We start from the raw sequence: 25,623 nt of genomic DNA on the forward strand, positions 1-25,623 counted from the left end.
CCTGTCCTTCAAACCTTCTCCATGCTCTCCAACACCGCCCTGCCAACACCGCACCACAGTAGCTCAGCCTGAGGCTTGAGGTGGGAAGCACCAGAATTCACGTGAAAGTTCCCAGCTAGGGAACACACTCAGGAAGGCTAGGCCTGGGCAGGGCGGGGTCAAGGTAAGGATTACTGTTTGGGGAGGAACCGGATCTAGAAGTGGGACGGTCCTGGAGGAGGTCTGCGGGGGAGGGAGAGGGGAGAGGCTTGCCTGGATTAAAAATCGGAGGGCGGGGCTGGAGCTTCTGAATTCTTCCATCCCTGAGAGCTCCTGAGGGAGTGACAGCCGCGCTGAAAGAGCAATGGGTGAAAATGCCCCTTCAGGGCCCCTTAGATCGGAGTGGGAAGGGGGAGGCCGGCGAGAACTCTCATGCACCCACTCACTTACTCGGGCCGGTGGAGGGGACGCTCACCGCCCTCCCCACTGGGTGTTCAGGCTCAGTCAGCAGTGCCGGGATGCAGTGAGCCAGAGTGTGGGCTCCATTGGAGTCTCGGACCGCCGCTGAGTCCCGATTGCCCTTAGATTAGAGGGACGTGAGCTTGGCTATTTGGGATTGCATTTTGGGGTCAGCAACATGAGGAGGTAAGCTCTGGGACACACCTGACCTGAGTAGGGCCAGCTGGAGTCCCGGAATCGTGCTGTCTGTCATAAATCTCTCAATCTCTCCGAATGCGTTTGGCTATCTTCTGTACCTCCCTGTGGCTCAGTTCCATGGTCTGTGTACTGAGAATGGCAGTGTTCCAACTCAACATGTGAGCAGTTGGCTTGTGTGAAGTGCCTGGCGCCTGCTCTGAAGGCTTAGAAAACGATGGCCAGTTTCTATTAGCTAGGGTTCAGCTTCCCAGCGTCCATGATGTTTAATGCAAACTCATGTTGAGTTGGATGCTACTCTGTGGTGTCATAAACGCCCAGCCACCTTAAAGACTGTCCCTCCAGGTGTCTTATTGTTTCTTTAAATGTAGCTTTAGCGGGCTTGGAACTCCCTATACCTGTCTTTCCTGAACTGGCTGCAATTCTCCGCCCAGCATATGATTTAAATTTTATCATGGGTGTTTATATACGAAAAACCATGGTTAGCATTCATCATTATATGGCGTTCTCTATTGATTTCACGCATCCGTGGGGGCTCTTGAAATGGGGTCCCCTACAGTTAAGAGTCACTGTGATCTACTTACTCCAATAAGACAGAAAGGAAATGAGGATGGAGAGGTTTGAATCCGCCAGTCCAAGGTCATACAGCCCACAGTGGCAGGATTAAGGCAGCACCCTCAACCCACGCCTTCCCGTTCTGTCCCAACATTAATGGGTTACATCTGAAAAGCCTGTTTAGATCTCTCTTCCCCAGGGAATCCAGTTATCTTTCCCTCCTCAGATATCTGGCAGGCTGGCTGTCGAAAACCAGGACACAGGCCATTAGCACTGAAGCCCACGCATGCTGCCGCATACATAGACAACGGGTTTAGGACATGCTGGTTTGGTGGATGCAGGAGATGAATGACTGCTTCTACCTTACAGGTCTGCTGTCAGAGATGAAGCTGGCTGTGCCCTGGGGTCACATTGCTGTCAAAGTCTGGGGCTCCCAGAAGGACCCTCCAGTTCTCTGCCTGCATGGCTGGTTGGACAACGCCAACTCCTTTGACAGGCTCATTCCTCTTCTTCCACAAGGTGGGCTATGGACTGAGGGGCAGTGGAGGGGTGGAAGCTGCCATGCAGACCCCTTTCTTGGTCTCCTCTCTGCTGCAGGTTTTCATTATGTGGCCATGGACTTCGGAGGTCACGGTCTCTCGTCCCATCACCACCCAGGTTTCCCATATTACCACCAAAGTTTTGTGAGTGATGTCCGACGGGTGGCAACAGGTGAGCAACAGTGAACGTGAGTGTCGTGAAGGAGTTGTGTGTGTTTGTGTGTGAAGGGTTTGTGGGTGGATGGGGGTCCTCTGTGACATCCCCTCTCATCCCGGGAGTAGGATACAGTGTCTAGGAGTAGGTGCTGGCTGGGAATGGATGTCTGGGGTCTGATTCCATTTCTTTTAGCAACTGAGAGGAGCAAGCTTGCTTCCTCCCACAGTGGAGCTGAGCCCCCTCAGCTGGTCTCCTGGGGGGGTGCTACAGTTATTTGGAGGAAGTCCAAAAAACCTTCAGGGTAAGGCTGCAAACTCTTCCTGGCTTTGTGTTTTCAGCCTTTAAATGGACTCGGTTCGCCATCCTGGGCCACAGCTTCGGTGAGTCAGTTTGGGCCAGGCCCTGAGTTCTGTGGAGGGCTATAGGAGAAGGAGGAAGATTGACACAGTGGGACCTGGAACTTTTCCCTGTCCCTCTAAGGAGCATAAGAGGACCCACAAATGTTAATCTTAGGGACTGTGCCTCTGGTCTCAGATGAGGGAAAGTGTGGCCTAGTGAGTGTTTTCAGGTGAAGGGACCTTGGTGGCCCAGGGAGAGGCTCCAGGTTGAAGATGCAAAGTCCCAACCCCATGGTGGGAGACAAGCTAGGGATGGGATGGCCCCTAGGAAAGTGCTTGGGTGAGGGTATTGGCAAGGGGTCACATAGGATGTCAGCTCTGTTCTCTTGTCTGACAGGTGGCACGGTGGGCAGCATGGTGAGTAGCTGGCTGTTCTGTGGTCACGTGGGACCTTGGGAAGCAAGGAGAAGGTAGGCTAGGAAGAGCTCCTTCACACAGTGGATGCGGTGCCCAGAGCCTGTTCCACATCCACACTATGTTCTGATAAAGGTCCCTTGTAGAGTTCCTACGTGTCCCACCTAGGGTCACTGGGTCTGTGGCTGGGTCTGGGAGAAGCACCCTGAAGGTACAGCAGACTCTGGCATTGTGAAGCCTGTGCCTTCACCCACTAACTCCATCTCTCTTGTCGCTCTCTAGTTCGCCTGCACCTTCCCCGAGATGGTGGACAAACTTATCTTACTGGATACTATACCGTTTGCCCTGGACTCTAATGTACGAAGAGGCTTCTTTGGAGGCTGTGATCAGGACCCCTGACTTGTGGGGGGCAGGGCAGCTTCATCTCTGTCTCCTGTGTTGGACATTAATGAGGCCGGAGAATGTGGCAGAGGGTAGATTAGTTAGCCAGGGATCTCCTCCAGAGAGGGCAGCATCCTGAAGCTTGTGACCCTGAGAATGTCAGGGCCCAGGGTATGGGAACTCTTTGGAAGCCCAGTGTGTGGCCTGGATTCCCCACAATGCTGATGGATCCCGCATAGACCAGGAAACAGCAGAAGGTGGATGAGGGGGAGGCCATGGGTGAAGGATCTCTGGGCCTCAGCAGCTGCTCGCTCTAACACTTAACCAATCCCTTTGTGCTATGCACACGGAGCACAACCAGATCTATCAACTGTGAGTGTGGCTGATGGAAAAACACCACCAGCAGCAGCACTCACAACAGCCAGTGCCGTCCTGTATCTGAGGCTTGGCTCTGTCCTTACCTGTGTGACCCTGAGGATGTGAGTTTGATCCAAGGGACTCCACTGTGTCCATTTCCACCTTTCCTTTATATATGTAAATTATGGATATATTATATCCATATGGGTATGGATAAATTATATCCATAATTTATTTTTTCTTTCCCCCCTTTTTATTACTTTACAAAAATACCAATCAAAATTCCCACTCCCTCCCCCCCTCCCACTTCCTTCCTGCTCCCCTACCCTACCTTCCCCCAAACTCTCTCCTGTCCTAGCAGAAGGCAAGGCACCCTGCCTGTGGAAAGTCCAAGGCCCTCCCCCCACCTTTCCATTATCTCCTATACAAAATAGCCACACCTTCCCTGAGGAAAGGAACTCATTCCTTCTTTTGAGACACAAGATCATTCTGTAATCAAGGCTGGCGATGAACTCCTGGCAATCCTTCTACCTCAACACCCTAACAGCTGCAATTAGAGTTTGTTTGTTTTTTGTTTCATTTTGTTTTCTAAGACAGGGTTTTCTGTGTAACCTTGGCTGTCCTGGAACTAGCTATGTAGACCAGGCTGGCCTAGAACTCACAGAGATCTGCCCCCCTCTGCCCCTGAAGTGCTGGACTTAAAGGTGTGCACCACCCTTCCCTGCTGGAGTTAGTTTTTATCCCCATGTCTCCAGTCCTTGCACACTATAAGCACTCAGTAACTTTCCATTGCACGAACTATGGGTTAGTGTGGACCAAATACCCAGATTATGGTAAACTTTGACCTTTGGTCTCTGTAATGCCCCACTGATGAAACAAATGTAGAGCCTTGAGGCTTCCCCCTGGGTGCTGTTGGGTTACACTGAGCCCCCCAAAGCCTGAACCTGCTGGTCTTCTGCCATTGGGGACATGATGTATGGCCGATGGAACCTGCCTGTACCCCCTACCTATCATTAGCGATGAGAGCATTCACTGACGTCACTGTATTTGCTGCCCTAATAATCCTAGCGTCACCCTTCTACAAAGCACATCCCTCTGGCTGTCTCAGGCAACCTGTGCTGAATGAGAAAGGACAGCGAGCATGGACGGACCCTCAGAGGGGCATGGAGGGCAGCAGGCAGGACCAGGGGAAGGACGGGACCCCTCATCTGGGGCATCACTATTCACCAGCTCTGGCTGAATCCCTAGGAAATGGAGAACATCCTGACCTACAAACGGAGGAACATAGAACACATGCTGAAGGTGGAAGCTTCCCAGAAGTCCCTGAGGGTGTCCAGCCCTGAGGAGCTTTTGCAGGGGTAGGTGCCAGCAGCCAGGGCACGGCGGAGGTGGACTGAAACCCTTGTACCCCGGTGGGCAACATTCCAAGTTAGGAAGAAGGTACAGCGTCCTCCCCCTCCTCACAATGTCCTCCCCTCCACTCTTCCACCCCCAGTAACCCTCCCCCTGGGGTGTCACTCAGTCCAGTCCTCCTGGACACTTCCCAGAAGCCCCATGTTGTCACCACCCCTCTTTCCTCATGCTGCCTGTTGGGTGGGGGCTCTTTCTTTCTCCCCACGTTCATGCTCTGTGGCACACCTCTTCTCTCTGACTACCTGCAGTTCTCTCCCACTCTCCTGCTAGAGCTCCCTGGCAGCCTCCACCCCAGAACAACCTCCCTGCCTCGTGGCCATGTTGGCCTCTAAATTCTGCACTCATGGACCAACTGGGATTGCCGTGGTCATATAAGTACTCACTGCTTCTGTAGTGTGCACGGTCAGACAGGGGTTCCCTTTTCTGTGTTTGTTGTCTAGAGGAAGGGACACACACAGAATAACAGGCAGATGCGTTGATGCTGTAAATCCCCAGATTCTGAAGGACATGCGCATTGTTCATGGGTAGCCTCCCTTCCCTCCATCTCTTCTTCCTTCTGTCCTTCCTGGAGGTCGACCCTAAGCCCTCAAGCCCTTTATCCCTGATCCACGTCCCTGGCCCTTTTTTTCATTGTTTATCCATTTTAGAGAGATTTATCTATAATTTCAGCTTGCATTGAACTCACTGTGTAGTCATGCCTGGCCCTGAATTCAAATCCTCCTGCCTCAGCTTCCTTAAGGGCTGGAATTCAAACTGGGCACAGTATCTATAGCTGCCTGCGTTCCTTTCTGTCCAAACCCTGGGCTTGGTTCCTTTAGTGTCTTCTGTCCCCCCCAGGCTCCTGAGTAAGAACATCCATTTGAAGAGAGAGTGTGGGGAACTCCTACTGCAGAGAGGAACCACGAAGGTGGGCACAGGTAAGGACCGTCTGTCATTACTGAGGGAGAACATGGGAGGGTGCGTGTGCCAAGCTGACACTTGGTGTCTGAACTGCTTCACTGACTCCCCCATTGCCTCATACACAGTCCTGGAGAGAAGGGAAACTGAGGCTGCACATTGCAGAGGACCAGGTACAATGTCACATAGACACTGTAGAAGGCCACACTCTGGGAAGGTTGGCAGGGAAGGTTGGACTAAAGTTGGTGACGGTCATGGCTGTGCCCTGCCGGGCCCATGTGAAGGAGGTTTGCAGAAGATGTGGAGGTGCTGTGTCTGGCAGTCACTGACGACGTTAGTGTCTTCTGTATTTCTTCTTCCATGTGTTTGTCCAGAACTCTTGCTAAGGGTCTGAGAGGTATAGCTCCCCATCAAGACTGTGAGTGTGGCAGTGAGCCACACTGTCCCTGGCTCCATGGGTGCAGAAACTGCAGGTGGCACAACTCCAGGGGGCACCCTTTACAAGGCCCTTTGTGGAAATGACCCCTCCTGGGAATGGGCAAGGGGAAGGCTGGGCATAATATGTAAATATTAGGAGGGAAAAAAGAAGACAAACAGGCTTTAGACAATTGTATGTTGCTGCAGCAGAATTATCTGGGAACTTGAAGAAGCAAGGGTTTATTTGACTCCCAGTCGCAGGGAACCATCCATCGTGACGGGGAGGGTGAGGTGGCAGGAGCAGGAGGCAGCTGATCACATTGTGTGCACAGCGAGGAAGCAGAGAGAGGTGAATGCTGGCCCTCAGCTCACTCTTTTGTTCAGTCCCAGATGCCAGTCCAAGGGATGGTGCTGCCCAGAGTCAGGGTAGGCTGCCCCACCTCTGTCTATTCTAGAAACTCCCTCAGAGACATGCCAGAGGGTTGTTTCCATGGTGATTCTAAAGCCTGTCAAATTATAATAACAAACAGCCACTGAGTAAATGTGAGTGTGCTGGGGAGGGCTCGGAGCCACTCTCGGTGAGGTAAAGACTTGTGTGACGTTGTTTGATGAGACAGAATGAGCACCAGTTGAGCCCAAAACCAGGGTCCAGTTCCTGTTTGTGCCACCTGAGCAACCATGGGACTCCCCAGTTTTGTTAGGAAACAGACAAAGTCATTAGATTGTTGCTCTCGCAAGCTGACAGACTCAACTGAGGTTGTGAAAATTGATTTCTAAAGAACCTAATGACACAGGATTCATCTCCACCTACCCAGTCCCATGGGGTTGGGCAACTCGTCAAATCCTGTTGGCCAAGAGGAAGACACTAGGGAGTGGACGGGCACTGCAGCTGACAGACCCTGGCAGAGACATGGAACTCCTGTCCTGTGTGACTATAATGCCAACCGCTGATTGAGGCCTCCTGGGCTGCACATTGGACCTGTAGGGAAGGCTATAACACCAAGTGAGAGTCACAGGGAGCAGGCCTGGAGTGTTCCAGTACAGACTGCCATTCAGATCTATTGGGCTTTAGTCCTGAGCCTGTCTCTCTACCCTACAAACCCAAAGGAAGGTTGAGGGCCTAGGCTTTCGTGTCCCACAAAGATGGCCAGCCAAAGGTTCCCTGGACAGAAATGGGTTAATCCAGAAGAGGCATGCTCCCAGCCAGTCCATGGAATCCAATTAGGCCCCTGAGTTTCCTGTAATGTGGGCACAGATGGTGAACGGTCACAAAAAGGACATTGGGCATTGCTGAGTAGGTGAGCCTTGTGCTGGGGAGCAGGCAAGTGGCTGGAGCACTGTGGCGGGAGCACTATGGCTGGAGTACTGTGGCTGGAGCACCCCTCTGTAGAGAATTAACTTAGGAGAAGGTAAATCCCGATCCTGCTGGCTCTCTGCATACATAGAGTGTTTGGAAACCTTATTCTCGGCCTCAACCCCCAACACATACACACATATATGTGTGCATTCTCTCTCTCTCTCTCTCTCTCTCTCTCTCTCTCTCTCTCTCTCTCTCTCTCTCTCTCTCTCTCTCTCTCTCTCTTTCTGTCTCATATGATCTGAGAAATACAGGTGAGGAAGAGGTCTTAGGCATCCACTTCCAGGCAGAGAGTTCCCAATAAAGCCAGGGCATGAGTCTAAAGCTGATTTAACCAGGCAGATGAACCATCATCAGGAGCGAGCCATGAGCTTGGCCTTCCACACATGCCTGTCTGAACACAAGTGTTCCAATCCACAGCCTAGTGCTTACTACAAACCAGGTGTGGTGGCCTGCCAGCCTGAAACCCTAGCCCTTGGGAGGTGGAGACAGGAAGACAGTGCCTGGGTTGTATAGTAAGACTCTAACTCAAGCAAACAACAAATGCAACGCATCCTACTGCTACAGGTGCTCTGCAAAGGGAGAGCACCGCTCTGTCCACAACCCCTGAGGACAAAGCGACAGGCCCTACCAGTCTCTGGACAGGAAAGCGCTGCCTGCCCCTCCAGGATGCTGAAATTTCTGTCATAAACCCGGCTGCATTCAGTCAAAAGCAGCTCCATCTGTCTGTCTTGAGCAGTTTCACAGAGACACTTGGCAAGGGAGCTGGTAAGAGACCTAACAAAACAGTCACCCAGTATAGGCACTGAGACCTCTCTGCAGGTCCATGCTGGATCTGTCTGACTTTGGCAAGTCCCAGCAGAGACAGGGAGGATGGAGTAGAAGACTTCTGAGTTCCCTGATGTTGCAGATGGCAGGGTCTCATAGGTGGGAAGTTGGAAGTTATCGCCACGGGCAGAGCTAGCAGCTGGCCGTCTCTCTTGGGGGCTGTCTGTAAGTGTTCAAGGGTCAAGGCCTGTTTGATTTTTGTCTCTTTTTCAATGACATCTGTTTGTTTCTGCTTTTTTAAAAAATTTACGTATTATGAATACAGTGTTCTGCCTGCATGCTAGAATTGGGCACCAAATCTCATTATGGATGATTTTGAGCCACTATGTGGTTGCTGGGATCCGAACTCAGGACCTCTGGAAGAGCAGCCAGTGCTCTTAACCGCTGAGCCATCTCTCTAGCGCACATGTAGAGGTCGGAGGACAACTTTTGAGATTTGGTTCTCGCTATTCACTATGTGAATTCCTGGGATTGAACTCGGATCTTCAGACTTGTTGGCAAGTGCCTTTACCCACTGAACCATATTAATGGTCCCAGAAGACTCTTAGTTTGTTTTGTTTTTGTTTTTTTTTTTTACAAACAAAGTCCTCAGAGAATGGACCTAGGACCTACTTTCCACTGCCCATGCTCTGGGGCAGAGGGATGAGTAGGGAATGTCCCTGGTCATTCAATTGTATAACCTGGGGACTGGAAGACCTTCACCATAAAGGTGTCCCCCGATACTGAGAACACTGCTAAAGGAGGGACAAGAAAGGCCAGCAGATATAGAAGCCACACTGTAGCAAAGACCTGCCAGGAAGCTGAGGGTTAGAATGGCGCGTGCTTCTAAACACAGGGCTGGAGGCTGGTCCAAGCAGGGCCAAGTAAGTCTGATCTGGGGAGCCCACGGCTTCATGTGGGTTCAACTCAGTGCAGGTCACCCTGTCCAGGATACAGACAAGATGGCAGGGACTGGCACTACAGGCTGAAGGTGTTTGAGAGGTCAGTAGGACTTGAGACACACAACCTCCTGCTAGGGATCCCTGAAAGCCACTGTCCTGAGAAGGAATTTCCACACTGGTATAGTGAAGGGACCATCTGGCCATGGCCAGCTGTGCCCTGGAAGGGCACCTTCATTTCACTCCCAGACTCCCCAGTTTCATAAAGGGAAGGAAGGTCTGGCTCCTGCCTGGAGAGAGGTCAGAAATAATGTCCACTCTGCAGCCAGATTTGTCTGCTCCCAGAACACAGGTGCCCTTACCCAGAGGTGCACAGGGACATGTGGGGGGGAGTCTCTAGTGTGGGGTTCACTCACAACTCTGCCACATGGAGACATGGGGTCCTGCCCTGAAAAGCAAGGTAAGAACGAAGTGTGGCAGCTTATTTTAAATTCTAGAATAATCCGTCTGGCAGCTGTGGGGAAAGGCTTCTGAAGGCAAGGTGGGGATTCACTCTAGAGACTGAAATGACTTGACTCTGATTCCTGGCTGTGACCAGCAGGGGGACATCAGAAACTCCCTTGAGACCCTCACCAAAAGTGGCTTTGCTTTCTAGAAAACAAGCCCTTCTTGCACCTTCTCAGGGCTACCAGGATGCCAAGTGAGTGAAGCTGGCCAGGAGGTCACAAGGTGCTTGTGTGGGGCCCTACCTCTCATCCAGACACACATCCACTCCTGCTGGGACTCTGGGCTGCTCCCTCCACCCAGCTAGCTAACACTTGTCTTAGAATCAGACTCTATATAAGGCAGTCGGACACTGACTAACCTCTAGGTCTGAGCAATGCAAAGGGGTGAGACCCAGCCCCTGTCATCAGAAAGCTCCCTGTCTAGTGGGGATTGGACAGAAAAGCAGCAAGTGACGTTCCACCTGCAGAGTGGCAGTTGTGCTGCGGGGGCAGGGGGTGAATGGGGTAAGGCCTAAAGGGAGAGAAAACAGCATGTGTGACGCGGGTTCCCTTGATCTCTTAAGGGTTACGCTAACACAAAGACTTATGTGTGTGTGGTATGTGTGTTCCTGCGCATTTCTGTGGAGGCCACAGGTTGATGACTGTGTCTTCCTCAATTCCTCACCACGTTTTAAAGAAGTTGCATGACATCAGGAGGCAGAGGCCAGCCTGCTCTACAGAGCTAGTTCTCGGACAGTCAGGGTTGTTACATAGAGGAAACACCATCTCAAAAAATGAGAAAACGTCGAAACCAGGTAACTTACTAAAAGTGCAAGGTTTGGTGACTAGTTCATTGGTAGAGTGCTTCCTCAGCATGTACAAGGTCCTGGGTTCCAACCACAGCACTGCAGGAAAAGACAGGAAATTTAGGTGACGGCTGTGGAGGTTGGCAGCCCGGAGTGCAGTAAAGGCATCTACCCTGCCTATGCCCAATCCATGGCTTTAGCTCAGTTTTAACTACACCCCATGGTGCAGACAGAGTTGCTTTCACTCCTCTCTAGACTTCTCTTGGAGTACTTTCTCCTCTTGAGTGCAGAACTGTCGCATTAAAATCTGATGTCTTTTTTTATGCATTCTACAATGTGAATAATCATTTACTTGTTTGATTCTAAGACTGATATTTGTTTGAAAGTTTGAAGATTGGGGACTTAGCCAATTTGCAAGTGTTTGGATCTGACTTCACCTTTTCATTGGTGACTGTGCACGAGGGAGCTGAGCAGAATTGTAGGCAGCCCTCCCACTAACCTTGTTGGAGCAGGGTCCCCAGAGTTGGCTTTTCCATTCCCTGCCAGTTCCTGGATTCTTCCAAGGCTTGTGAGTTCCTACACGGCAGCAGAGGCTGCTCTGCCCACCCCCACACTCTTATGTACATAATAATTTCTCCAGGAATCATTAACATGGCCCAGGAGGGCATGGCTACACCCTTCAAGATGGGCAAAGTTGTCAATCATCCATGGCAGGAACCGAGTGTGGGAAGAAATGCCATGGTTCTCGATTACTCTCTGTTCCTAAATTTCTCTGAGATGGGAGTTGGAGTCTAGAGTGGTGCACATGTTTTTTTTTTTTTTTGGTTTTTTCGAGACAGGGTTTCTCTATCTTTAGAGCCTGTCCTGGAACTCCCTTTGTAGACCAGGTTGGCCTCGAACTCACAGAGATCCGCCTGCCTCTGCCTTCCGAGTGCTGGGATTAAAGGCGTGCGCCACCACCGCCCGGCATGGTGCACATGTCTTAAATCCCAGAACTAGAGACAGAGGCAGAAAACTCTGAGTTGTGGCCAGCCTGTCTACATAGTGAGTTCTGGACCACCGAGCACCACACAGTGAGATCCTGTTTAACAACAAGAGAGAAGGAAGGAGAGAGAACCGTTTTGACGCCATCCACATCCTTCCTGTCTTTTGGGGCCCAGGAGATGTCCATGTGCTGTGGACATTTTGACCAAGCTCTGCTCTTGAAGAATTCCAGAACGGAAGTCCAGGGCGGGCTGACGTCAGGGTGGCTTTCATGAGCCCAGATGGCAGATGTGAGCCCTCTGTGGAAAGACTGGGACTTCTGAGGAAGCCAGGTGAATCCCTTCCTGTAACAGGTGATGCTGAAACCACCATGCTTTGTGCTTTCTCCAGGTCTGGTGCTGAACAGGGACCGGAGGCTCTCTCTGGTAAGTTCCACTGACTTCCAGCTTCCCTCACAGAATGACTGTGGCCTCTTTTTTTTTTTTTTTTTTTTTAGTAGTTTTAGAATTATATGCATATTTTAGCTGCCTGTAAGTACAGTGCCTTGTCATATTAAATACACTGTCATGTGTAATCATCACCAACACCTATAACCCAACCTTCGCCATCCTCAGTAAACACTGATCCATTAAAACACTAAGCCTGGGGGCTGGAGAGATGGCTCAGTGGTTAAGAGCATTGCCTGTTCTTCCAAAGGTCCTGAGTTCAATTCCCGGCAACCACATGGTGGCTCACAACCATCTGTAATGAGGTGCCCTCTTCTGGCCTGCAGGAATGGATACACACAGACAGAATATTGTATACATAATAAATATTTAAAAAAAAAAAACAAAAAAAAAAAAACCAAAACACTAAGCCTGTCTCACCAACAACCCCTAATTTACTTTTCTGTCCCTGTGATGCTGCCTGTTAGGATCCTCACAAAAGCAGAACCAATGTTTGCCCTTCTGGGCTTGGGTTCTCCTCAGCATCATGCTGTCCAGACCCTTTCATGGGAAACACACATCCATGGTCACACTTGTGAGACTGAATCCTGTTCCATCCTGGGGACTTTAACCCCAGCATGTGGGGGCAGAGGCAGCTCTCTCTCTCTCTCTGTGTTAGTTTAAGGGCAGAGGGACGCTTGTGCAGAATCAGGACAACTCATGGGAGTCTCTCCTTCTTCCGTGAGTGTCATGGATCATAGCTTGGCAGCCAGTGTGTTCATCCACTGAGCCGTCTAACTGGCCCACAGCACATTTTCTACGTCCATTCCTCTGCTGACAGACACTGGGGTTGAGGTTTGTTTTTTGTTTTTTCTTCTTTTAGATGTATTTCTTATGTGTACAGTGTTCTGCTTGTATACTAGAAGGGGGCACCGGACCTCATTACAGATGGTTGTGAGCTACCATGTGGTTGCTGGGAATTGAACTCAGGACCTTTGGAAGAGCAGCCTGTGCTCTTAACCACTGAGCCATCTCTCCAGTCCCTGGGGTTGAGGTTTTAGCAATTGAGAGCAATGCTACTGTAACATGGGGTACAAGTGTCTGAGTCCTTGCTTCCAGTTCTTGGCTTTGCCAGTAGAGACTGCGGGAGCATGCGGTGACTCGGGATTGATCTATGGAGAAGGCGCTAAACTGCTGTCCGCAGAGGCTGCTCTATTCTATGTTCCCACCAGCGATGCACAAGGGTTCTGACTTCATCCCCAATCTCTCTCACATGCGCAGGGAGGAGGGGTGCTGGGCATTGAACCCCAGGATGTGTTCAGGCTAGGCAAGTGTTATACAGTGAGCTATATCCCCAGATCTTTCTCCCATTTATGTCTTTATACATGTGTACACACACTGACAGACTCCACCCCAAGCGTCTTTTCATACATGTGCATGGACACACACAGACCCTTGTCTCAGGACTTTGCATCATTTCCACACTCACAGTTAAAGACAGTTGTGGGGCTAGAAAACAAAGGCGACCATCTCCTCTAGGGGAGGTTTCCGGGGAGTGTGGGGCACAGCAGGGCACATTGACCTGGGTCCAGGTCTCACATCCTGTGTCCATGCAGAACGTCTCAGAGCTGGTGGTTCATTTGACTTGGCTGTCCCCTGATCCTAGCCTGTAGACCACCGCTGCCCTGCAGGTGTCCTAGTGTCCGTCAGTAGCTGCACGGGGCTGGAGGTCTCCTAGCGCTCTGCAGCACAGGCGGATTTAATAGCAAGGACAGAGCAGTTGTGCTGGGGGGAGACTCAGGTGCGGTGGACTCAACTCTGATGTGGACCAAACACACTCTGTCAAGTGGAAGCAGTCTCATGAAGGGAATGAGGTCTACGTGACAGAGCCCGGAGCCCACAGCCGGACTGTGCACCAGGAAGGGGCTGCAGGGGGCTCTCAGTCCTCAGTAGGTCCAGAAGTCACCTCCAGTCAACAGCCACACCCGACCTAAAAGGGTTCTGTGAGTGGAGTCAACTCACAGAGGGGAGAATGGATATGGGGGGGTGGGAGACAGAACTTTTCCGCTGATGGAAGTTAAGAAGCCTTGATGAGTAAGGGACTTGGTGGATACTGGCCTCCTGGGGAAGGTGGCCCTGCTGGCCTCACTGGAACCCAGCTGCTCTGAAATAAGGACTCTGACTGCAGGAGGGCTTGGGACTTCATACTAAGAATTCATCTGGTTTTCTTTCTGCAGGCAGAGAACATCACTGACTTCACGAGCAAGGAGATGTTTATGCAGTTTATCAGCAGCCTGCAGGCCAATGTGTTGTTCATCAAGTGAGTCTAGACAGAGTGCCCCTGACAAACCCAGGGACCAGGAACCTGAGGAAGCCTGGCACCAGGTGTCCAGTTCTCCAGGGTGACACCACACGACTGTCCACTCAGCCTTTCTCAGGAAGCATCTTTGTCAGCAGGTGCTGGGCGGGGGAAAGTCAAGGAAGAAGCAGCCTGGGAGCAGAGGGCAGGGGTGAGGACTGCGGCACAGATCGGCAGTCCTCTGGGGAAGCCTGACATGGGCTGTGCTTATGATTCCACTTCCCACGCTGAGAAAGCAGAATGCACGTCACAGACAACAGACACGGCACTGGAATCTGGGGAGCTTGAGTCCCGCTCTATTAGGACAGGTCGTCCTGTTTGTGTGCACAGCTTCAGGAAGGAGGCACCTGGAGTGATGTGGAGGGGACACACCCCTACCCAGATCCCCAAATTAACCGTGATGACCAGTGGGGTGACAGACATCCAGGATTGTCTTCACATTCAGGAATTTTGAATTAGAAACTTCTCCTGGGCTAGCAACCCATAGTTCCTCTAGCCCGATCCTTTCCTTGATGCTTAGTGGTGCAGCCACAGCCGTGAGTTCAGAGGACATCGATGCTCCGGCTCGGACTGCTGCTAGGATGACTGGAGGCTCAATACTTTTTTTTTAAGTTAAAATTTCAACTCTTTATGGAGTTGCAGAAATGTTAATACTGTTATAAATTAAGGTATATTTGAATTTAAAAACAAGGAACTGACTGGGCATGGGTGCTCACACCTGCAATTCAGAACTAGGGAGGGCATGGCTACGCTGTGAGAAGTCTGAGGCTAGCCTAGGCTACAGTGTGCTTCAAACACGGATGGGGAATGTTGCGTCATCTCTACATTATACCCCAGAGGGCTTATTTTAAAGAAAAGCCTGGCCTTGAGACCTGGTTCAAATCTCAGCCCAGCTTTCCGTGGCCCCATTTTCCACGGTACAGAAAGCTGCACCCCAGCAGACACTCAGCTTGGGCTAGCCTGCTATCAGCTCTAAGAGGAAGCTGGTACTAAATGACTGAACCCCAGGATCAGTCTAGGCTCAAAAGAACATAGCTCAGTCTAGGCGTGGGCCCCTCAGGTCCTGAAACACAGACAGGGCAGAAGGCTCCATTAAGACTCAAGAGATGAGACACCCCCACTTCTTGCTGCCCAGAGCAACACAGGGGTACTTTGATGTGGGACAAGAGAATGACAACAAGAAGCAGCCACTGCTCTTCCTGCTGGACGCGCTGAAAGTCACCCTAAAGGAGGTAAGGCATGTGGCCCGGGTAGGTGACAAGTTGGACATGTCTGTTCTAAACCCCACCTCAAAGAATCAATGGCTTCGTATTTCCTAAGTCGGTGCCTCACCCCTCCATGACCAGGCCCCAGAAACCTGGGACACATAGAGTTCAGGACCCTAACCCCTGGCCACGCTTACTTGTGGGGCGCACCTCTTAGAAGCAGCCCTGTGCTTCTCTTCACTGCTTCTGGAACCAGCACATTGGCAAGTGTGATGGCTACAGGGCAGGAGGAGGCCCGTGGAGGATCCAGGAGCCTGTGTGGGACCTGGCCCCCTCTGGTCATCATGCATTTAGAATCCCCGAGGCCTGGAAGCTCTGCACAGCCAGGTGCTACCCCAAAGGGCATCTGCTATTCAGGCTTCTGTGCAGTGGAGCTGTCCCGACACCCGCCTTGCAGAGTGCTTCATCTCCATCAGAACTGGCAGAATTGACCCTGACTGTGAACGCCCAGATTAGCACTGTAGCCTCACAGCTCAGATGCCTACATTACTGGAACAGCCCCAAGTCCCCAGGCTGCTGGGAATAGTGGTGGCCTCTGACCCCCTTGGACACTCAGCTGTGGGAGAGAGTCTGCTGCGTGGGCACCATCTCACCTCCTGCCCCTTTCTCCAGCGGTTCCAGTATGTGGAAATCCCAGGCAATCACTATGTCCACATGAATGAGCCCCACCTTGTGGCTGGATTCATCAGCTCTTTCCTACAGAGCCAACCCAGGACCTCTTCAAGGCTGTAGCTCTGGCCTTGGAGCTGTTCACACTGTCTACCTAGCACCCTCTGCCCACAAAATAGGTGGGGTGGGTCTCACTGTGCTCGAGACCAAAAGAGGCAGCAGAGAAACCTGTGGCAGAGCTAGAAGCAAGGGGAAATAGAAGATTCTAACCTTTAATACACGGCTTCAGGAAGGGCACAGTGATCTGGGGCTTGCGGTTGGTGAGCTCTACTAAGCTGGTGCCGCTGAGGGAGCAGGGCTGTGGTTGGGTCTCTGGATCTTCTGCTTATCATGGGTCTCTGTGAAAATAAAATCTTCCTCCCTCTTTACTGCCTTCCAAACGGCTCTGTTGACAGTAGCGATTCATGGAGGATAACAGGTTCAGGGCAGAGAGCAGTCACATTTCCCAGGAATGTCCTCACAGGCCCGAAGAGGCAGGGGCAGCGCCTCAAGACCAAATCCTCCTCTTGTGCTGATTTCCAGCCTGCGTGGGTGAAGAGGCAGAGCTGTGGGACACAACAGCTTCTTGGCCTGGCATCTGCTTCCCAAAGCACGGTCCCAGAGGCAGCAGGCCTGCCGGTCTTTGTGTTCTCCACGCCAGCTCTCCACATCCAGAACAGCTCAGTAGGGTCGGAATTTGCGTTGGGCACGCATCAGTTCAATCCTCTGCTTGTCCTCCTCGAACTTCTTGCGCAGCTGTGCTAGGTCTGGGGGTGTGAAGGGAACAGGACAGGTCACAGAGTACCTGTGCAGGACCTGCCAGCCACCCCACTAAAGGGACCTCCTCTCCCTCATGTCCCAGGGCGGCTCTGCACACTCTCCCTCTCCCTCCCCATACCCCTTCCATCCCAACTACACGGTCAAGGTCAGGCTCCTGCAAGGAAACAGAACTGGACGCTGACTACAGCCACTCTGGGGGCTGAGGTGAGACATGATGGTGTACGAAGTTCTGAGAAGACAATGCATCAGGGAGAAGAGAGGCCCAGAGAAAGCAGGATTCCTAAGCCCTCTGCTCCCCAAAAAGCAGTCCCAGGGTTCCCTTCTTCTAGATAAGGAAATTCAGTGTGTAAACAGTCACCAAGTGACACATGTCAGAGGTGGCACCTGCTGCTCTCAGGAGGGAAGGTTGACAGGGGCTTCTCAGGTGAAGGTGTGGCCTGGGGTCTAGGACCAGGGCGCGAGCATGTGAGGTGTGGGAAAGACAGTGGGCAGGTGTCAGTGTCAACAAAGGGTGGGGTCTGAAGACAGCGCTTGAGCCTACCCCATGCTCAGGAGAGGACCAGGCTTCTCAGGACCCAGAATGTCCTGAGAGCCGGATGCCTACTGACAGCAGGAAGAGCAGGTACTCCCATAAGGAACACTTGGGTAGGCCCCCAAGTCCCTCATGCGCCCCACCCCTCAGTCCCTCAGCACTCTGTAGTCAGACTGGCTGGGCCTCCTGGGCAAATACGATCTATCTCTGAGAAGCAGTAGGGGCACTGCACACAGGGACTCTGACCCTGAGCCTCTATCGGATGTGCCTCAAGCCACCCTGTTTCTTGCCCAAGGCCTGCGGGGTGCCCTCAGGTGTCACTTACGCTCCATCTTGGTCTCTCGGTGCTGCCAGGCATAGAAGTTGAGCAGCTCCTTGCGGGCACGCTTCCTTTTCTCCTTCTCAAGAACGCGCAGGCTGGCCGCTTCTGTTCTAGGGAGCACAGGCCTACGGCCCCGGCGGGTCACCTTCACCCAGCCCTCCTCATCAGGGACGCCTTCCTCCTCCTTGGCCTTCGTTTCCTCCTGTGTGGAAGAGGATGTTGAAGGGCAGGGCTGTGAAGTAGCAGGATGCCTGACTGGCTAGGGGCCCGCTGCTGCCTCCTGCAGGAAAGCACCTTGAGCGCAGTGTCTGCTGGTCTGAATAAATGTTGATCAGACATCAACACTGCCCTCACCTACTGACTATTTAGAGTCCTTGTCACCCAATCAGATGGCCCAGGTTTCCACAAGCAAAACGGGAGCCTGCACATCCTCTGGTAACCAAGGACAGGCACCACGTGACAACACAGAGTACTTGTGGAACCACCTTCCCATGGCTACAGCGTTGACACCTGGGGTCCTGCCGGAGCCCCTACCTCAGCTATCTTCTTGTCGTAGGCCTCCATGAAAGTGTCCACTTCCACCCTCAGGGCCTCAGGGTCGAGCACTGAATCTTCGTAATCACTGATCCACTCTGAGGGAGAAGGGAGCACAGTGTAACAGAAACTGTACTGAGAAAGCACGTGCTGTTGGGCAGGTTGAAAGACTCTGGCGACCAGAGCTCTTAAGAGCATGGTTGTTCTTACAGAAGACCCACGTTCAGTTCCAGGCTCCAACATGGTGGCTTCTAACCACCCATAACTCCAGCTCCAGAGATGCACCCTCTTCTGACTTCCTTTGATACAAAACACGCATGTGGTACTCACACAAAAGATGTTTAAAAATTAAAAAAAAAAAAAAGAAAGAAAAAGAGCAGACTCTAAGAGGTTTTCGTTTGTCTCCTCCAAAACCTCTACTGGGGCAGCCTGGCTCCTGGGCTTCACAGGGAGGGGGAAAAACAGCAGCGGCCTTCTGAAAACAGCTAGCAGGCATCTCCTTCCAGCAGAGGGCACTAGTGTTCATGCCAGGGCATAAAAGCACTGCAATGAGACAGGGAAGGCAGGAGCTCACTGATGGAGGCCATCAGCCTCCACAGTCACTCTGGGGCATTCCCAGCTCCCATTTGTTGTTGTTGCCCTGGTCTGCTCTCAGCCAGGCCATGCCAGCAGCTCTGCACACTGATTTGTTTATTTATTTTTAAAGATTTATTTATTATGTATACAGTGTTCTGTCTGCATGTTTGCCTGCAGGGCAGAAGAGGGCACCAGGTGTCATTCATTAAGGATGGTTATGAGCCACCATGTGGGTTCTGGGAAATGAACTCAGGACCTCTAGAAGAGCAGCCAGCGCTCTTAACCTGCTGAGCCAGGTCTACAGCCCATGAGCACTGATTTGATGATTTTTTTTGCTGTCTGGTGTTTGTGCTCTTCACTTTTGCCGGCCATATACGTACTAAACACTCATTCCAAACCAGAACTCCGGCTATCACAGAACGTTCTGTTCTCCAGGTCAGACAGAATGCCCAAGTGACTGGCTCAGAGTAAGATACTCAGGCTTCAGGCTTCACCCAGACATGGCTGAAAAGCTGGGATCCACTAGCAGACGCACCTGGGGTCCAGGTTCAGGAGCTAGGAAGGTTCTAGCAGCAACAGGCCTGGCCCTTACCTGGTGCCAAAGGCTCAGGCTATGTCCTGATGTGTCTCAGACACAGCCCTGAGAGCTGAGGTCCCTTGGGAAGAGGGGACCCAGCTTGTGGCATTCACAGATGCTGGCCACATTAAGTGTCCCTCACCAACCCAGGCCTGGGGAGGAAGCACTGGACACAGCCAGCGGTACTGACTGTGAATCCCGCTCTTCACTGGGTGGCTCTCTGTAGAAACCAGCAATGGGCCCTTCAGATTCAAGGCAGCTGACACTCCTCTTGGCTTCTGGAACACCACATAGGCTACCTGAAAGCCCTGGGGGAGAGAGAGAGAGATATCTGCGGGGAGCCTTTCCACTTGTGACACAAGGTCCCCATACCTGGACCAGGGGAGATGGTGCCAGGCTGTTTCCTGTATCATCCCACAGTCTGGGTGAGGAACAGCCATGCTCCTAGCTAGCCAACTGCTGCTGGGACACCTGTGGGCTCAGTGAAAGGCAGGCTCACCCCAGACTAGGGCGGGTCATGAACAGACAGGGCACAAACTCAGGGTCGGACCCCCTTGGACCTCATGGAAACATGGGGGACCTGGGGAGAGGGGAGAGGAGCAGGGCTCCCAGAGCCAGGGCATCAGTCTTGAGAAGGAAGATAGGAAGTGGAAATTGGCCTCTGGGAGACTGCAGAGCAGACAGGGAAACCAGAAGTCAACGAATGTGGCTGACCTGAGAGAATCAGAGCCCATGACCTGACAACCGCCTACAGCACAGACCGCAGAGACTACCCAGAGCCACAGTCTGTCTGAAAGTCTACTGCTGAGCCCACCCAGGCCCCACCCACCTGCCCCCACGCAGTGGAACCTGGCAGTACTGGGCAGCCTACCGGAACTGGCTTGGGGTGAAAAAACTTCGACGCTGGCTCCTTAGGGCTCTCGGCAAGGTCAGGCTTCTCCTGCAACTCCACTGTCTTGATGGTGCCACAGGAGGCCAGGAGTCGAGACAGGCACTCCTGCCATGGTCAGAGGGGAGCAGAGCATGGACACCCGCGGCTCCTCAGAGTCTCCAGGCACCCACAATAGCCCGGAAGGACTCGGAGCCCAGGTCGACACTACCCAGGGGGCCTGAGTGCCCAACCCTGACCAGCTCCCAAGACAACATGGAGGCAGATCTTTCTAGCCTGCGATGGCAGAGGAGGACTGCCAGTGTCCCTGATGTCAGATGACCAGTGTCCCTGACTTCAGATGACCAGTGTCCCTGACGTCAGATGACAAGTGTCCCTGATGTCGGATGACAAGTGTTTAAGCTTGGCATGCTGGTCAGCTTTGGCAGGAAGATTATGAGGGGACTTCTTAGTCTGCACTAATTACACACAAGGGTGTACAGCCACTGTACAGCCCAGACCTTCTCTCCACCCTGTTGTCCAGATTGGCTTTGAACTCACTCTGTAGCCAAAATGGGCCTTGAAGTTCTGATCCTCTGGTCTCCAAATCTGATTTATGTAGTGCTTAGGACTGAACCCAGGGTTTTAGGAATGCTGGGCCAGCAGCCTATCACCGATCTACCTTCCTAGCTCTGGTGTTTCTCTTCTCAAAAACGGAGTCTGTCCAGCCAGGCCTGACACTTATCTGAAATCCCTGCACTTAGGCCAGGCGGTGGTGGCGCACGCCTTTAATCCCAGCACTCGGGAGGCAGAGGCAGGCGGATCTCTGTGAGTTCGAGGCCAGCCTGGTCTACAAGAGCTAGTTCCAGGACAGGCTCCAAAACCACAGAGAAACCCTGTCTCGAAAAAGCAAAAAAAAAAAAAAAAAAACCAAAAAAAAAAAAATCCCTGCACTTGGGGTGGGTGGATCAATGCCTTTAATCCCAGGACTCAGGAGGCAGAGGCAGGAGGATCTCTGTGAGTTTGAGGCCAGCCTGGGCTATAAGGGCTAGTTCTCCAAAACTACAGAGAAGCTGTGTCTCGAAAAACAAACAAACAAAAAAGTTTTAAATTTCATTTGTGTGTTCATACACAGGTATAAGTGTATTTCATATTACAAGTGTAGAGGTCAGAGGACAACTTTCACTGGACGGTGGTGCCGCAAGCCTTTAATCCTTGCACTCGGGACAAACGCAGGAGGATATATGAGTGTGAGCCCAGCCTGGTCTACAGAGCAACTTCCAAGATAGATCTAAAGCTATACAGAGAAAACCTGTCTCAAATAAAAAAAAAAAAAACCAAACACCATCACCACCAAAAATCTTGGAGGAGTCAGTTTTCTCCTTCTACCGTGTGGGTCCCGGCGTTCTGACTCAGGCCACGGGACATGGTGGCAAGTGCCTTTACTCACTGGACTATCTCACCAGTCCTCAACCTCCTTTTTAAGCTGAGTGTGGTGGCACACTGGCCTGTGATCCCAGGGCTCGGGAGCAGGAGTTCAAGGTCAGCCTCAACTACAGGAAGAGTACCCTGCTCAGGCTACAAGAAACCCTATCTAAAACATAACAAAATAAAAAAGTAAATAACTGTAATAGTTTCTGCAAATAATCAGAAAGTATGTTTGGACAGAACTGCAGCTGATTTCTGTTAGTTTATTTATTTATTTTTCGAGATAGGGTTTCTCTGTGTAATAATCCTAGCTGTTCTGGAAGTAACTCTTCTAGACCAGGTTAGCTTCAAACTCGGAAACTGCCTGCTTCTGCCTCCAGGGTGTTGGTGGATTAAAGGAGTGCACCTCCCTCCCATTCCCCTCTACCCCCCTCCCCCCCATCTCCCTCACCACCCCCCCAGACCAGACTTTCTTTAAAACAAAAAAAAGAATGAAGCTGGGTGGGGTGGCACAAGGCTTTAATCCCAGCATTGGGAGGCAGATTCAGGACAAGCTCCAAAGCTAGAGAAACCCTGTCTTGAGAAACCAAAAAAAAAAAAAAAAGAAAGAAAGAATAAGGAAGAAAGGAAGAAGGGAGGGAGGGAGGAAAACAATCAGTAAACAAAAAAATCGCTGGAAGGACAATTAATTTCGACCAGGTGTGACAGGGAGTAGTGGGTGGTGGAGGACAGCAAGTCTGAGACCAGCCTGGAGTTCCAGAACAGCCTCTGGAAGAACGAGGCTCTGTTTGGACAGGGTTTATTTTATCTATCTATCTATCTATCTATCTATCTATCTATCTATCTATCTATCTATCTATTTATTTTTGGTTTTTCGAGACAGGGTTTCTCTGTGGCTTTGGAGCCTGTCCTGGAACTAGCTCTGTAGACCAGGCTGGTCTCGAACTCACAGAGATCCGCCTGCCTCTGCCTCCCGAGTGCTGGGATTAAAGGCGTGCGCCACCTAAAAAAAGCCATGTTCTTATTCTGAGAGGCCCGGTTTTCAACATCCTCCAATGGGGGTTTGCAGGCATTTCCACCTGACCGCCAGAATTTTGTAGGGCCCATGGCAAGCCCCCATTCAGAACCCACTGGTCCCCCGACAGACGCCTACCTTCGTGCAGTACGGGGGCACATTGAGGATAAAAAGGGTCCTATTGGCAGGCCACGTGGACTGGGTGTCTTGGCGAACTCTGTGCTGTCTCACGTACAGGTAATGAGAAGCCTGCTGCTTTTCTGAGAATTTGACTGGAACAGCTACGAGTGCAGGAGAGAGTTCGGGGTACCCTGAGTTGAGGCCAGCGCCACTGTCACGCAAGTTCCTTTCTCCGTGTCCCGTTCTAGCTCCACCGGCCCGCCTGTTCGCCCATCCCACCCCCGGGAACCCGGGACAATGTTTTCCTTGGGGTCGGGGAAACAGCAGCGGCCACCACACTCAGGGAGCGCTTATTGAAGAAGCAGACACGAGCAGGTCAGCGATGACAAACTCCAGTGGCTGAAGCTGGGCGCTGGGCGCGACCTGGAGGAAGCGCTCCCAAGGCCGCTCTGAGCAAAGCCCGTGGAGTCAGCGGCCAGAGCCGGTGCGACGGGCTCCTGCGCCCCGACACCTGACGAGCTGCTGTGGCCTCCGCCACCCGCAGGCCACCTCCCTGCGAAGAGGTCAGTCCCCGGCCCTCAGCTGCTCACCTGAATAACCCGGTGGGCTGGGTATGCTCCCCTCGTGGCTGCCCGCTCGGGCTTTCTTCTTGCGGGCCACCATCTTGCGGACCCGGAAGCGCAGGGAAGCATGGGAGTTGTAGTTTTTCTTCCCGGCGCGGCTGTGTCTCCATGACGACGACCCCACGTGGGGCTCCGCCTTCTCAGCCTATGCCCGCCTCCCGGATTTTACCCGCCCCAAGGTATTCCCCTTCCTCGTCAAAATGGGGGTGGTGGGGGTGTGCAGGCTTAGATGGGAGTCGTAAGGGGGGCCTGGGGGAGGCTGAAACGAAGGTTTGGAGGTTAAGAGCAGTGGCGTCTCTTCCAGAGAATCCGGGTTCGGGTTCACTTCTGATCACTCCAATTGTCTGTAATGCCAGTTTTAGGGAAATCTGACGTCCTCTTCTGGCTTCTGTGGGCACAGTAAACACGTGGTGTAGACAAACATGGAGATAAAACCGTAATAAAACAATAAATAAATAAATCTTTAAAAATAAATAATAGACAGTTGAATCGCGGTGCAACTGAGGAGCCCCTGTGGGACTCTGAGTGGAGAGGAGAGCTGCATCAACAGTCTCTCCTTGGCAGTTCATTCGCCTGTGAGAGGGCAAGGGGGGAGCAGCTTGGGGCTGAGAGACTGTAAGCAAGGAGCCATGGCAGAGAGAGGGAAGACACTTGCTGCCTAGCCTGACATCCTGATACATTCCTGGAAGGAGAGCACTGACTCCTGCCAGTTACCTTCTGACCTCCACACGCACTCCATGGCACATGTCCGCTCCCACAAGTTAAAAGTTTTTTTTTTTTTTTTTTTTTTTTAAATGTGTGTGTAACCCTAACCCTGGCCGGCCTGGAGTGGTAGGCCAGGCTGGCTTCAATCTCACAGAGATCTGTCAGCATCTGTGCCTGCCTCTGCATCCCGAATGTTGGGATTAAAGGTGTGCACCACCTTGGCTGACTCTTACAATTTTAATTTTTACAAATTGAAGTGAACTCAGATAAAAGTTTCCCATGGGCATTGCTGTAATCCCAGCTGAATCTGGAAGACCCTGTGTGTTCCAGAGCATCTGAGGGTAAGACTCTGTGTCAAACCTTTTTCTTTGAGGCAGAGATCTCACTAGCCTAGGTGGGCCTGAACATTGCTCCTCCTGCCTCCATTTCCCCAGATGCTGGATTCAAATGTGTGCACCACCGGGGTGATTCATTTGCATTGTTTCCTGCTGTTAGACAAGCTCCCCCTGCCAGCTGAGCTTCTCCTCAGCCCAGTGTCAACTGTTTAACCTCCACGTTCACAGCTGTTACTTTCCCCTCCATTGCTTGTGATCTTAATTGTAAAGGGTTCTTCTTAGCTAAGACCTTCAAAATTTCATTCATGTGTGTCTTCACAATTGTTCATTATAATATTTTTATGATGGCTACTTTTTTGTTTGTTTTTTTCAAGACAGTGTTTCTCTATAGCTTTGGAGCCTGTCCTGGAACTCACTTGGTAGACCAGGCTGGCCTCGAACTCATGGAGATCCACCTGTCTCTGCCTCCCAAGTGTTGGGATTAAAGCCATGAGCTACCATTGCCTGGCTTCATGATGGCTTTTAAATTTTTCTCTGGCCTGGTAAGCCTCTCTGCCAATGCAATAATCCAAATCAGACCAAATTAAACCGAATTAGAAGCCCAGGGTTAATGGATGCCAGTGCTCCCGGGTGGTCCCCAGGGAAAACACAGAGGGGACAGAGCTCTGCGAAGACCATGTGTTTATTCTCTGGGGGGCAGTTTAAGTAGCCTATGGAAGTGGTCTTGATTCTCCCTGAGGGGTCACTGTTTGGCGGGCTTTCTTAGAGGTGGAGTCTGGACTGAGGCAACTCCCAGGGGAGGGGGCTTGAAATGGAGAGGGACTAAGGTAAGGCTTCTGACCAAACATTCCAGACTCCTTGTGTATATGGATGCCTGGGGGTTGAGGTGAAGCCTCTCAACCAAACAATGGCTACTTTAAAATCTTTATTAAAGTTGGGAGCTGGGCCACGTGCATTAATCCCCATTATCAGATTGTGGATGGAGGATTAGATTATATGTCCAAGGCCAGTCAATCTTAGCTAGATAGTGACATTGTAAAACCCTGTTAAAAAATAAACAGAGAGGGCTGGA

The 25,623-nt window shown here is 51.8% G+C and overlaps 2 protein-coding genes across 2 annotated transcripts; one reads left to right on the plus strand and one right to left on the minus strand.

Moving 5' to 3' along the window:
• Window positions 1-1,397: 1,397 nt before the first annotated feature.
• Window positions 1,398-16,227, plus strand: LOC130888868 (serine hydrolase-like protein). Its single transcript, XM_057792235.1, has 11 exons — window positions 1,398-1,707; window positions 1,786-1,899; window positions 2,223-2,264; window positions 2,620-2,639; window positions 2,919-2,993; window positions 4,623-4,732; window positions 5,625-5,704; window positions 11,830-11,864; window positions 14,102-14,184; window positions 15,359-15,455; window positions 16,101-16,227. The coding sequence occupies exons 1-11, from the start codon at window positions 1,509-1,511 to the stop codon at window positions 16,218-16,220; spliced, it is 975 nt and encodes a 324-aa protein (XP_057648218.1). The 5' UTR covers window positions 1,398-1,508; the 3' UTR covers window positions 16,221-16,227.
• A 123-nt stretch (window positions 16,228-16,350) lies between these two features.
• Window positions 16,351-23,557, minus strand: Rrp7a (ribosomal RNA processing 7 homolog A). The gene is made up of 7 exons (XM_057792234.1): window positions 23,479-23,557; window positions 22,907-23,049; window positions 20,329-20,454; window positions 19,648-19,765; window positions 18,305-18,402; window positions 17,774-17,972; window positions 16,351-16,903 (listed from the first exon to the last, which is right to left on the minus strand). Exons 1-7 carry the CDS (start codon window positions 23,549-23,551, stop codon window positions 16,818-16,820), a joined length of 843 nt encoding a protein of 280 aa, XP_057648217.1. The 5' UTR covers window positions 23,552-23,557; the 3' UTR covers window positions 16,351-16,817.
• Between the last annotated feature and the right edge of the window lie 2,066 nt (window positions 23,558-25,623).

Source organism: Chionomys nivalis, chromosome 17 (assembly GCF_950005125.1).
Source record: "Chionomys nivalis chromosome 17, mChiNiv1.1, whole genome shotgun sequence".
Classification (NCBI taxonomy): Eukaryota; Metazoa; Chordata; class Mammalia; order Rodentia; family Cricetidae; genus Chionomys; species Chionomys nivalis.